Source organism: Zingiber officinale, chromosome 5B (assembly GCF_018446385.1).
Source record: "Zingiber officinale cultivar Zhangliang chromosome 5B, Zo_v1.1, whole genome shotgun sequence".
Taxonomy (NCBI): domain Eukaryota; kingdom Viridiplantae; phylum Streptophyta; class Magnoliopsida; order Zingiberales; family Zingiberaceae; genus Zingiber; species Zingiber officinale.
In genome coordinates, this window is record NC_055995.1 from 105834273 (window position 1) to 105849154 (window position 14882).

At 36.6% G+C, this 14882-nt stretch overlaps 1 protein-coding gene across 5 annotated transcripts in view; it reads right to left on the bottom strand.

Annotated features, from left to right (window-relative positions):
• The window catches only part of LOC121985273 (CRM-domain containing factor CFM2, chloroplastic-like), a 37216-nt gene extending 32486 nt beyond the window's left edge, over nt 1-4730 (bottom strand). For 2 of the 5 annotated variants that reach the window (XM_042538620.1, XM_042538617.1), the window contains exon 1: nt 3965-4729. In XM_042538620.1, the coding sequence (XP_042394554.1) occupies nt 3965-4663 (699 nt within the window). In that variant the 5' untranslated portion in view covers nt 4664-4729. Of the gene's footprint in view, nt 1-3964 lie in introns of all 5 variants that reach the window. The other 3 variants (XM_042538618.1, XM_042538619.1, XM_042538621.1) reach the window with 3 other exon arrangements.
• Nucleotides 4731-14882: the final 10152 nt, after the last annotated feature.

Consider the following 14882-nt stretch of genomic DNA (forward strand, 5'->3'; position numbering starts at 1 on the left):
TATTGATTACATTAGCTTTAATAGTTATCTTTGGTATAAATATATGATTATTATTATTAGTTATGAACTACATTAATACCTCATATTTTTGCCCAACTCTTGTGTCCTTCACACTTGTCTTCCTCTCCTGCAGACACACAACACATTCACTATAAAGATTTTTCATAGCCATTGGCAGAATCAAGCCAACAGCCAAAAGCCCTCCATCCATTAAATGATGATCCATATTGGCATCAAGTCTCCATTCCTTATCTTCCCATGAACAATCCTCACGACAGCAACCTTCTCCCTGTTGCGTGCTGCATCTCACAAACTCCATTCTCCTCTGATCCTCTCTACTATTCTTCAACCTTAATCAATTTCCAAAAGCGTCTAGTTGGAACCATTCAACCACCGAAACCAATCTTCCAAATCTCTCCCAATATCAGTTGTGTCCATTGGTTTCTAGTCAACAACAATTTATATTGATTGAGCTTGATTTCTCTGGAGAAACTGGATCAGATCAGCAATCTAATTTGTCATCCATGATTGTAAGTTTTAACCATGTTGATGCCAGAACAATAGCTGTTGCATTATATTTCTAGTAATGAGAAGAAAACGTATGATATTTACAAAGGCAATTGATATCATGGTTTGAAATTTCATACCATGTTGGACGGCACGAACAAAACGTATCATTTCAATAAATTAACGAAACTTGATACTATTTGCACACATAATTTATCCTATGTTATTATGTCAATCATATCAATGAGGAACATAAACCCCTCCCACCCTAGCCAATTTGGCGGTCGATTATAAGCTAACACCATGATTTATCTCCCTTCATACAACCTAGGGACAGGCTGTGAGGGCCGTCTGGGGTAAGTGTAATCACATTTTCCTACAATCATGTATAACGACACATGACAGCACTTGACATGCATTAAAACACATCAAGATAAATTGAAAAAAAATGTTTGTTATTTTTTTGTAACTTTTATGTATAATACATTGTCAAAATTGTATCATTCTAGAGACAGAAAGTCCAAAATTAGGAATGTAACTGTGTTCTCTTCCTTGTTTTCATATTCTTCCTCCTTTCTCCTCCAATTCTCCAATGGCACTATATATCAAAACTCAGTATTGTTCCAATTATACTCCGAAATTGCATCACTGCTCAAGATTTTGAACCTTGGTTGAAATTGAAACATTAAAAAGCATATTGTTGTTTCACTCATGGAAACATCACTAATGAAAAGGTAAAATCCAATTTATGCATTATTTTCATCAATAATACAATAATTCTTTTCATCATACACCTCTTCATAAGACTTGAACAATCAAAAAATGAAAAACATTAATTTACTCATTCGTGTATGATTTTGCCAAAGAGTGTGTGATGCAATAAACAAAGGTTCAAAATCTCAAGTCATACTGGAGTTTTGATCTTCAAATGGAACAATATTGTTTTAGCATCATACCGACATTCTGATGTATGGTGTGATGAATTAAAAGTTGCAGGATGAAGAAATGAAGCATATGAAGGAGTTATTGTATGCACCAAGTTGTATTGAATTTAATAGTATAAAATATTACGACTGTTTCAACTGGCATGGTACAATATTTCAAACCATACAATGAACAAGTTGCATTAGCTACAATTAAATAAGGTCCACTACCTCGATTTTACACCACATCTGAACTTTATGCAAGGCTCAAAATTCCTTAAATCATTTTAAACTACACTAATAGAGTTCTCTATGTTCTCCCCAACCCTTCACAGCTTCTCTAATTGATTCAACTTGTCTTATAGAATTTAGCAATGATTTTTTTATCATTTCTCAAATAATGTTAGCATAATTTTTGTCATTTTATTTTCTATTGGAATTACATCTAATTACATCCAAATAGTCCTATTTATCATTACATCTTTGTAATAACCTCAACATTGATCATCATATGTCACCTCTATTGAACTAAGTCTTTATACATCTTTGTCTCTATATAGCTAGAACCCTAACTTAAAGTATGATTGATCGTGCCTTAGTTTGTAAAATTTCCTTTCTTAAGGAGTGCACGACAGTGGCACAAAACTTTTAAAGTTCATCCTGGCAGACATATGCGCTTTATCCTATTAATACTTTATTAATATCTCCTCATTAATAATCAATATGAGATATTTGAACTCCTAGAAGATTTTCATATTCCTTCATTTTCCCACTTCTCCTGAACTTTAAGTTTTAAATTTTTAAAGTACCTCAGAAAATTTCAAGTTTCAAGATTATCCTATTTACACTCTCATTAAATAGCACATTCTGCAACAGATTTATATTGAAAATAAAAGCACAAGAACATAGGGAAGACCCTTGATGCAAACTTATAATTATTATGAAAGAATAATTCAGTACACTCTTACTAGTTACATCACTAGAATCACCATTGGCAATCTCAAGCCCTATTTTTTAATAAACAAAAGTTAAGGAAAGCATTAGAATATGGCACCCTGTGCTAGAAGAAGTTAAACCAACGAGCATGGATCTAAATGGTATTTGTTTAAGGATATGTCATCACCCCATAAATAATGCAACGGGCCTTCACTAACTAAGTACTTTGATATGCAAAAGGTGCACTACAAAGTTTCATACAAGTAACTGATCACATCATCGTCCAAATATGATGCAAAATAACAACAGTTCTTGCATTGCTGTGGGCCAATATGGGTAAGGAAACTAGCCCATGGATATAAGCTTAGGTTCATTATTTGGAATGTAGAGGACTTTCGAGCAAAGGACTTGAATTAGTAAATTTAATGTTAAGAGAAAAATAAACATAATATGCATATAGGATACAAAATGGGTTGAAGAAATAACTACAGAAAATAAGGAATGCATGTTTCAAGAATGGGTATGCTGGAAAAGTTTTAGAAAACAAATGGAGTAGGTATTATCTTTAATAAGGATGATAAGGATAAGGTAGTTGAGGTTAAGAGAAATTGAAGATAGAACTATTGTACTAAAATTGATTCTTGAAAATGAGACAAACATTTATGGATGCAAGTATGATTACAAGCTCAAATCAAAATCAAAATTTAAGGAGATCTTAGAAGAAATTATTCACTGTTTACCTATAAAAAACTTATTCATGGAAGAGGTGTAAATAGACAAGTAGAGAAAACCCTATGGGGAATGCAGAGATGTACATTTAGGTTTAGGTTTGAGGAAAGAAACGACGACCTTAGTACAAATTGAATTAGGCAGCTACTGTTTATGATGTTATAATTACTAATTATTAAAAGTATTTTAAATAACAGCTTCAATAATTTTTTAAAGGGAATATTTTAAATAACTTTAATTAAATCATGTTCAGCATATGCATCGATCAATTGTTGTCATGCAAATTTGAAAATATATATTTTTAAAATAATGTGTCTTGTCTTGGTTGTCATCATCCATCAAATGCAAGTTTAAAACTTAAGGTAAACTTTAAGAAATATTATCTATTTTGACTCAAAATAAATTTATATTGATTCAGCTTATTCAATTGTGTTTAGAAAATCAAAGTATGAAAGATATTTCATTTTCTAAATTCCATAGAAATATATATTTTTTAATTGTCATGAAACAGTCATTTATCTTCAATTAATTACATATTTAAGCTACCTTATCTAATTAAAGTACCTTTTATATTCCAATTTCAGTTGTTAAACACCTTTTGGTGAAAATTAAGATTACTAAGTTCAAATTTTTGTCTTTACGTACCATATTGCTAAATTTAGATTCATTAATTAGATTAGGCTGATATACAGATGGTTGAATTATATTCATATATAATTGTTCAATACAAGCACTCCGAAAGTCATAAACAACAAAACCTCCTGATCATGTTAGATAACTATTTGTTCAATCTCATACCTCATATCAAAATTAATCATTTGTAGATTAGAAATCAAAAAAACAATGTTAAATTTATTTTAAAATTTTACCTCCAAAATCTCATGAGTTCTCTTCATATTCATCCGGCACAAGTCCTCGCACTTAATCTTCACCAGCTCTGACCGCCGCCATCGCTCATGGATCCCATTTACAATCCCCTCAGTGATTCCAGCCTTTCCTATCTTCAATCGCTTCTCCAACCGCACTCCCTCCCTCCTCAGCCTCTTCAGCTCCTCTGGCGGTATGGTCAACTCTGCTACAGTCGGTGGTGGTTCCGCATCCTTCCTAGCCCTGGCCTCCGCCTTCCTCACCTTATCCCTCGTCCAAAGGTGGTGAAACCGATTGATGGTGACCCCGGACCCTGGCTGAGGAACCGGGTGCTCCGGGGTGCTCCAGCTCGAATCGATAGTGTAACCGACGCGATGCGTGAGTATTTCCCGAGGGGTGGGGATAAAGATCTCGCCAGCGGATCCGGGGCCGGTGGTGGGGCGATCGTCGGCGGAGGAAGGCGGATGTTGCTCGAGGAAGCCAAGGCTGCGGAGCTTCTCGGAGATTCTTTGGATGGCGGACTGGCTGACGGTTTGCGGGGTGGGAGTGGCTTGCGGGGGGTGGGTTCCCTTGAGGGGTTTTCTAGGGTTTTGAGAGGGGAGGGCGCATCGAGGAGAGGGGAGTCGGGGCAAAGTAAGGAGGTGGGCGTTGAGGGGTTTGGAGAAGGGGATGGGAGGAGGAGGCGATAGGTAAATGGGCATTGTTAGTTACAGTAGAGAGACAGGAAAGAGTGAGGGCGCTAGCGAACTCCATACCACATTATTAGTTGGCAGCCAACCCTCCGTGATTGTGGCCAATGGCGGGGATAAGGTCATAGGCATAACGGGGACCAATCCAATTAATGTAAACGGGCCTTGTTCCAGATCCACTAAGAATGTGATCGTCTAAAAAAAAATTTCTTAAACAAATATTAAAATAATATTTTATCATATTTTTTTATTTAAAAAAAATACTCGAATATTGTCTTGTTAGAGTAGTTATGATCATAATTATTGCGACACAAATAAAATTATTTCCATTTAATTAAAATTATTATAAATGAAATATTATATTAAAATATTAATTTGATTAAAATTATATAAACTTAATCAAAATCATTTAACATTATTATAGCATCTATATTTAATTTTGATCAAATTAAAATGATTTGAATTAAGTTTGATCAATTTTAATAAAAAGTATTCTTAATATAACATTGCTCCATATATAATAATTTTGACTAATTAGACTTAAAAAAATATTAAATCAACTTACTTTAATACGTTATAGCATTTTATGATCATAATTACTCTAACTTGTAATAAGAATATTTTCTAAAAAAATTTTAATTTAGGGATGAAAATTTTTCATTCTAAATCGGTAACAAATTTAGTAAAAAGAAATTGTCACTAATTAGCAACGAAAGTGTTTTGTTGTAAATTAACAACAAATAATATTTTATCGCCAAATTCACTGTCAATTATCGACAAAATTCAATATTCATTATAAATTCTATAGCAAATTCTAGATTTGTTGCAAATTTTACAACAAAATCGATATTCATTGCAAACTCTACAACGAATTCTAGATTGTTGCAAATTTTGCAATGAAATCGATATTCGTTGCAAACTCTACAACATATATAGAATTGATGTAGCTAATTCTGCGACGTATTCATGGATTTGTCACTAAATTTACGATGAATGGATTCGTCGTAGATTGATTAAAAAAAATTAAAAATAAAAATAAATGTGTCTAAAACTAACAGAAGGACCTAGAGAGTTTGAAATAATATGAAAATCAGTTCCTATATGTTTATATAGTGCTTTTGATTATATTCATGTTTTCAAATATCAATTTGACATAATATATTAAGATCAATGATTTTTTTTAACACAAATGTGTCCAAATTCATGAGTCGCAGGTTGTCGGAGAAGCTTCACAGCGTCATAGGAGCGTCTTTGGAGCAGCGCGCAAGAAAGCAGTTGCAGAGATAAATTGTGTTTTGTGCTTTTGGTGGAAGGATGCTTATATAGGCAGTTCCGGGTGCCTGGACAATGACGTCAGCCATCCAAACAACGCGCTCCAAGCTGGCGACAGATTGATTTTGGACATTCCGGGCGCTTGGACCGCTTTCGGGTGCCCAAACCAACTTTTCCAACAGCCTTTATTTCCTGCAAAATGAAGTTAGTCCGAGACAATAAAACTTATATTACCCTGTAAAATAAGTATTAGTACAATTATAGTCAAGAGTAGTAATTAGATTCTGTCTCCTCGAGACCAGAATCTAGTCAAGATCTCAACTTAAATTTCTCAAATGGATCTAAGTTGATCGACGCCTAGTGTTCCTTCAAACATGGAATGTGTCCTCACCAAGTCACTCTCCTCCAGTGACTTACCTTAATTTACCGCTTTGCCAGACATCCGATTAGCTCGTCGACCTGTCTAGACTTAATGCCAGCTATCTGGTCGGCATGTTGACCAAGCTAGATTTCATGCCAAATATTTGATCAGCCCGTCGACCTATCTGGACTTCGTACCAGCTATACAGTCAGCCCGTCGACGTAGTTGGATTTCTTGCCAGATATTCGGTTAGCCCGTCGGCCTATCTGGACTTCTCCTGCACACTTAGTTAAATCGTTAGATCATATTAAACCTAACTTAACTTACTTTATCATTTATCAAAACCTGAGTTAAACCGTTAGTGCAACCTGTACCAACAATGTCATGTTACAGTTGCTTCTATATTTTGATCTTACCTTGATACTTTACATGTCATGCAATGTTTTGCATGTTTTTGACTTTCCTACTACTAATCCATGCAATGTTAGCTATATGTTTCGATGATTTTATTACATATCATAGAGCATTTGATACATGTATTTCTTATTACATGACTTGCACATTTTTTTATTTGTTGTTATGCTTAGTTACAAGTTTTATGCATGTATGTGTTTCATGCGATTATAAATGAATGACATCTTTTCATATCCAAGGTTAGAACCTTGATTACATCATATCAGAATCATAAGGTTAACTTGTTTATGTATCAAAACACATGGATACAAGTGATTTGTTATACTGATGAATTAAGTTTTAGTTGTTGACACATAAATACAATTGATAAGTTACATAAATGTTACTTTTAATTTGGTTGTTTTTTGAGCATGAAAAGAAGAAAAATGGAAGAAGGAGAAGGAAGTGTCTGCCGAGGTAAAAGAGGACGATGATCTTTGTTTGTATTTTCATCCTTTTGATACCGTTTAGTATGAACCTTATTGAACTCTATATATTAATGGATCTTTCCGTCCTTTTGTAAGCATTGACTTGTTTGAATATGTTTGTTTGTGTATGATTTCATTTTGGATATTTGTGTTGAATTTTGTTTTAAAAAATTCAAAACATTTTTTTTGGGGTGTTTTTAGTCTCACATTGCTAAGTGGAGAAGCTTGGAAGGGCTTATATAGGAAGCCCTTCCATCCTTGCTTAGCAATGATAAGAGGACCTACACGCATGCGCGGGCCAAGCCCAAATCGAGTGGATTTGGGGGGTTCGAGCCGGAAATCCATAAACCGGGTGTCACGTGCGCGATTAACGCGCGCAGGGGGGGGTGCAAATCCCCAGCCCGTGGGCCTTGCGCTCACGGGCGGCCCGGTCTGTTTTTGCTGGTTTGGTTTAGTCTGAACCAAACCAGTTTGGTTTCCGGTTCTGATTTGAACTTCGGTTTTGGTCCGCGTGAGGAAGCGAAGCAGCGCTTCGATTCTGTCCGCGTCGCGTGAGGATGCGAAACAACGCATCCGCGTGGGAGAAGAGGTACAGAAGCAAAGTGTGTGTCCCTCCTCTGCACTGCTTCAAGTGTATAAATACACTTCCTCACTTCCTTCTCAATTCACTCCAGAAAGCAAAGCATTCCTTCTTCTCCCTTTCTTTCTACTTCTTCTTCCTTCTTTCTGAGTTCTGAGGCTTGGTTCGCGATCTGAGGTTGAGTCCGAGTGCGGCGCTCGTTTTGGAGTGCACCTACGAGCGACGCGAGCGGTTGTCGGATCTTGGGAGGATTTTGCCGGAGAGCCTCTGCACCGTGGGCGGCAATCAATTCTCTAAAGACAGTCGGCACGTCCGACGCTTCGACCGGAGATACACAATTTCTTAACCCTTACTGTTATTAACGTTTATTGCATGCTCGTCATTTATTGGTGCAATTATAGATTACTGCATTAGTGTAATTAGTTCTATTACAGTTATTACAATTTTAGAGAATTGATTGTAGCATCAATAAACATGATGAACGATAGGGTAACGGGGTCCGATGAGGCTAGCGCCCGACCCGAAAGATTTTTCGGGCAAAACTTCAGACGTTGGCAACAACGAATGAAATTTTGGCTTACTACGCTAGGGCTATTCTCCGTTATAGAAACAGACCCTCCTTCACCCAATGAAGAGGAACCTGCTCGTAGTGCTACCTTAGGGAGGTTTAAGCAAAGGGATTATCTCTGTCATGGGAGAATCCTATCTGCCCTCTCAGACGCACTATTTGATGTGTACTGTTTAACCGCTTCAGCTAAAGAGCTGTGGAAATCTTTGGATAAAAAATACAACTCCGAAGATTCTGGTTTAGAAAAGTACACTGTGGCAAAATTCCTAAACTTCAAAATGGTTGAAGGCAAATCTGTGATAGATCATACACATGAATTCCAAGTCCAAATTCATGGTCTTGCTGAAGGAGATATGTCATTACCTGAAAATTTTAGGTCTTGTCAATCATCGAAAAATTACCTCCGAGTTGGGAAGATTTTGGCATGACTCTTAAACATCGAAGAGGTAAAATCTCTCTCGAAGATTTGATGATTGCCTTAAATATCGAAGAAGAACATCGGAAGCAACATAAAAATGATGATACAAGAATGCCTATGGATTTTATTCCAAAGGCGAATGTAGTAGTCTCATCTGACAAAAAGAAATTCAAAAATCAGAAAATGAAGAACAAGATGAAACCCAACCCAAAGGTTCAAAAGAAAACTGGAACTAAACCTAAGCCTTGTTGGGCATGTGGACAGGTTGGACATTATGCCAAATTCTGCCCTAAGCGAAAGGACAAGAACCAAAGCAATACGTCCAACACTAAGGCACAAGTAAATGTCGTGACTGCTAGTGACGACACCGGCGAAAGGTTTGTTACCTTCAAACCCGAACTAAACTTGATCTATCAACCCAATGAATGATTAGTTGATACAGGTGCTAATGTACACTGTTGTGCTGATCGATCTGCCTTCCTTACTTATCAGGTAATTGAAGGCACTTCCGTGACCATGGGGAACCATTCTGCAGCCAGGGTGTTTGGGATAGGACAAGTTGACCTGAGGTTCACCTCTGGAAAAGTCCTGTCACTGCATGAGGTGCATCATGTTCCAGCGGTCCGTCGGAATTTGATTAGCGGATCAAAGTTAGTTCGTGCTGGTTATGAGTTGAACTTCAAATGTAATAAAGTTGTAATATTACATTTAGGAACCTTTATTGGAAAAGGTTACCTTAATGAAGGTTTATTTAAACTCAATGTAGAAAATGCTACTTTAAATAAAACTTCTGATATTGGTTGTTCATATAACATTGAGTCTTATGATCTGTGGCATGACAGATTAGGACATGTCAATTTTAATACCGTAAAAAGGATGATGAATCTAGACATGATCCCTAAGCATGCTATAAATGATAAGAAAAATGTGAAATTTGTGTGCAATATAAACAACCCCGTAAACCCTTCAAATCAGTTGATAGAAATTCTGATATTTTAGAATTGATTCATACTGACTGTTGTGAGTTTAATGGTGTAATAACGAGAGACCATAAAAGGTATTTCATTACCTTCATTGATGACCACTCTCGTTATTGTTATGTTTATTTGCTAAAACCAAGGATGAAGCTTTAGATAAATTTATGATTTTAAATCAAGTTGAGAATCAAACCGATAAAACTATTAAGAGGTTAAGGTCTGATAGGGGTGGAGAATTTACCTCGAACCTGTTTCAAAAATTTTGTCAAGATACAGGTATAATCCATGAGGTAACTGCTCCATATAGTCCTCAATCCAACGGTATAGCAGAACGAAAAAATCGAACCCTTGAAGATATGATTAATTCCATGTTAGGCAGTTCTGGGTTACCCAACTTTATGTGGGGGGAGGCTCTATACACTACATGTCATGTGCTAAATAGAGTCCCAATGAAGTCAAGGGATAAAACCTCATATGAGCTTTGGAAAGGCCGAAGGACAAGTTTGAAATACCTTAAAGTGTGGGGGTGCCTGGCAAAGGTACTAGTACCTGAACACAGAAGGAAAAAACTTGGTCCAAAGACCGTAGATGGTATCTTCTTAGGTTATGCTCAAAATAGTATTGCATATAGGTTCCTGATTATTAAATCAGAAATTCCTGGAATAGATGCAAATACTATTGTAGAACTTCGCGATGCTACATTTTTTGAGGATATATTTCCTATGAAGACGAGAACACCTCAATCTAGTATCCCTACTAGAAATGAGCCTTCTTCCGTAGAGGTCCCACTATCCGTAGTAGGTACACCTTCCTCAAGTCACTCTAGACTAGATGAATCTAGTGAGTATACAGAACTAAGAAGGAGCAAGAGGCAACGTGTGTCTACGGATTTAGGCCAAGACTTTATCACCTATAATATAGAAGGTGATCCTGTGACATATAGAGATGTTATGGCTTCTCCTGAAGCTAAACACTGGAAAGAGACCATTAAAAGTGAAATGGACTCTATTATCTCTAATGTCAGTTGGGAGTTGGTAAATTTACCTCCTGGGTGTAACACTATAGGATGTAAATGGGTGTTTAAAAGAAAACTAAAACTTGATGGGTCAGTAGATAAATTCAAAGCCCGCCTAGTTGCTAAGGGATTCAAACAGAAAGAAGGAATTGACTATTTTGACACTTATTCTCCTGTTACCAGAATTACTACAATCCGAGTGTTAATAGCATTGGCGTCCATATATCATCTTGAGGTCCATCAAATGGATGTCAAAACGACATTCCTTAATGGAGATCTTGAAGAAGAGATATATATGGATCAACCTGAGGGATATGTAGTTTCTAGAAATGAGAACAAAGTCTGTAGGTTAGTCAAATCTCTTTATGGTTTGAAGCAAGCCCCAAAGCAGTGGCACGAAAAATTTGATAGAGCTATATTATCATTTGGCTTTGAAATGAATGACTCTGATAAATGTGTGTATGCTAAAATGAAAGGTGATAATTGTATTATCTTATGTTTGTATGTAGATGATATTCTACTGTTTGGTTCTAACATTTCTATTATTAATAAGACTAAGACCCTCTTAAGTGGTAAGTTTGATATGAAGGATATGAGTTGTGCTGATATGATTTTAGGGCTAAAGTTGACTCGTTCAACTGATGGAATAGCAATTTCTCAATCACTCTATATTGAGAGAGTATTAGAGAAATATGGCTATAGCCAAGTTAAATCTGTAGTCACACCCTATGATCTTTCAAAAACTCTCCACAAGAATAAGAGTGGTGTGGCAGTGTCTCAATTAAGATACTCACAAATAATAGGTAGTCTAATGTATTTAGCAAATTGTTCTAGACCTGATATTTCTTTTGCTATATCGAACTGTCCGGACAGAACACATTGGGATGCATTAGATAGAGTACTCAGATATCTGAAAGGCACTATATCCTTGGGCTTGTGGTATGGGAGATTCCCTGTAGTCCTGGAGGGATATAGTGATGCCAGTTGGATAACTGACACTGCTGAGTGTAAAGGCGTTACTGGTTATGTCTTTACACTTGGAGGCGGTGCAGTTGCTTGGAGGTCTGTTAAACAGACGATTATAACTCGTTCTACATCTGAGGCAGAATTGTGTGCTTTGGATACCACAGTAACTGAAGCTGATTGGCTTAAGGGTCTTCTTTCTGAAATTCCCTTAATGATGAAGCCAATACCTTCTATTTCAGTGCACTGTGATAATCAAACAACAATAGCTCAGATTAGAAGCTCCAAGTATAACCAGAAACAGAAGAGACATGTACGAATAAGATTGAAATCTATTCGTGAGCTAGTATCTCTTGGAGTGGTGTCATTGGACTTTGTAAGTTCAAAAGACAATATTGCTGATCCACTCACTAAAGGACTTGATTCTGAGAAAATCAAGAGATCCAGTAAGGGAATGGGACTGAGGCCTGTCCTGGTTTCATCTCTAGCGGCAACCCAACCTATCTGATTGGATATCCCAAAAAGTAGGTTCAATGTGGTACAAACAAGCTATAAGGGTGAAACGTAAGCATCAAATTGATTGAGATGTAATCTCATAGTCTCTTCCCTGGATAGATGCTTGACTGCTAGTAAGGATGAGCTTACGAGCTCTTAATGAGTTCAAGGTCTTAATGACAGGATGCTTGCAGTACATCCTTGGAGAACTCACCTATGTAAGTGTAACTGTGAGGCCGCAGTGTGGGGGGTCTAGGCAACTCTCCTTAGCACTTATGAAACAAGATTCGGTGGCATGGCCGTAATGCACCAACCCAGAAGGATTCAACCGTCGCCAGTGATGAGTTGTTACCAATTGATCTTCACATATAAAAGGTTTAAGATCAAGACTCTGTTCTCTTCAAACCTATGTGAATAAGATTGGTGTACTTAGGTGAAAATTCAAACCGGAAGGTATTTTCACTGAAAGCTTATTGCAACCAAGCCTCAGAACATATCTTTGTTTTTGACTAAAATGATTTGAATTTGTGGGGGATTGTTGAATTTTGTTTTAAAAAATTCAAAGCATTTTTTTTGGAGTGTTTTTAGTCCCACATTGCTAAGTGGAGAAGCTTGGAAGGGCTTATATAGGAAGCCCTTCCATCCTTGCTTAGCAATGATAAGAGGACCTACACGCATGCGCGGGCCAAGCCCAAATCGAGTGGATTTGGGGGGTTCGAGCCGGAAATCCATAAATCGGGCGTCACGTGCGCGATTAAGCCCGTGGGCCTTGCGCTCACGGGCGGCCCGGTCTGTTTTTGCTGGTTTGGTTTAGTCTGAACCAAACCAGTTTGGTTTCCGGTTCTTATTCGAACTTCGGTTTTGGTCCGCGTGAGGAAGCGAAGCAGCGCTTCGGTTCTGTCTGCGTCGCGTGAGGATGCGAAACAACGCATCCGCGCGGGAGAAGAGGTACAGAAGCAAAGTGTGCGTCCCTCCTCTGCACTGCTTCAAGTGTATAAATACACTTCCTCACTTCCTTCTCAATTCACTCCAGAAAGCAAAGCATTCCTTCTTCTTCCTTGCTTTCTACTTCTTCTTTCTGAGTTCTGAGGCTTGGTTCGCGATCTGAGGTTGAGTCCGAGTGCGGCGCTCGTTTTGGAGTGCACCTACGAGCGACGCGAGCGGTTGTCGGATCTTGGGAGGATTTTGCCGGAGAGCCTCTGCACCGTGGGCGGCAATCAATTCTCTAAAGACAGTCGGCACGTCCGACGTTTCGACCGGAGATACACAATTTCTTAACCCTTACTGTTATTAACGTTTATTGCATGCTCGTCATTTATTGGTGCAATTATAGATTACTGCATTAGTGTAATTAGTTCTATTACAGTTATTACAATTTGGACTTGTGTGAATGACTTTTTTCAATGAATTGTGTATATATGATGTGTTGGATTGAATATGAATATGAATATGAATATGAATATGATTTGTTTGGATGAATTGTGTAAATAAGATGTGTTAGATTGTTTAATTTTTATGTAGGATGTGTTGGAATGTTTATTGTTGTGTTTATATAAAAACAGGTTTGAACATAACTTGTATATATGATAAGATGCACAAATGGGTAGGTCCTGTGCAAAAAAATTACATTTTGTGATGGAACTATTCGTCACAAAATTATTGTAATTTTACACGGTGTATCACAATTCTGCTATGAAATCCCTTTTTTGTCATAGAATTTGCGACGAAAACATATCTTCATCACAGATTCTGCAATGAAAATAGATTTTCATCACAGAAATGATAATTTTTCTCATTTTTCTCACAAAAAATTGCAACGACTATAGCAACGAAAAAAAATTTTGTCACGGATTTCTAAATCGACAACAAACTCTAGATTGTTGCATATTTGCGATGAATTTTTATTCAACATAAATCTACAACGAACGTTTGTTCATCATAGATTTGCAACGAATATCCCTTTTTATCGCAGATTGACGTTTGTCGTAGATTTGTGACGAATATCCCTTTTTGTCATAGATCTGGGATCATGAAATTTTATGACGAATTCTTTTTCATCACAAATTTACAATGAATTCTGAGACGAAAAAACATTTGTTGCAGATTTTGCGACGAATATCCCTTTTTGTCGGAGATTTGATCATGAAATTTCACAATAAATTCTTTTTCTAGCAAATTTACAATGAATTTTATGATGAAAATAAATTCATCCAAGATTTTGTGATGAATATGCATTAATTAGTCGCAAAATTTAGCATTGGCTTATTTGGGATGAAAAAAATTTTATCGTAGATTTCGTCGCATATTCATTTTGCGATGAATTTTTTTTTAAAAAAAAATCATTGCAAAATGCCCATTTGTTTATAGTGATGGAAGAATCAATGGATGAGTTGGCGTCCCTATTGATTACTTTCATCATTGTAAATGGATGTATTTAGCTATTATGTTCGTAAAAACAATAATAATAAATGCACCAAAACCAGTAGAAAATGTTCACATACCTAAAGGAGCTAACTACATTAGATTAATTATATTAGAAGTGAGTCAAATAAGGGGGCTTCTTTTGATTTTGTGTAATTTTAATTTTGTTAGAAATTCTTCTTGGCATGTAAATAGATAGGTGGTGTTGATCTAACAATTGAGCCTCGTTAATCATCTCGATAATGAGTCAATAACTCTAACTAGTGGAATTCGGTATAAC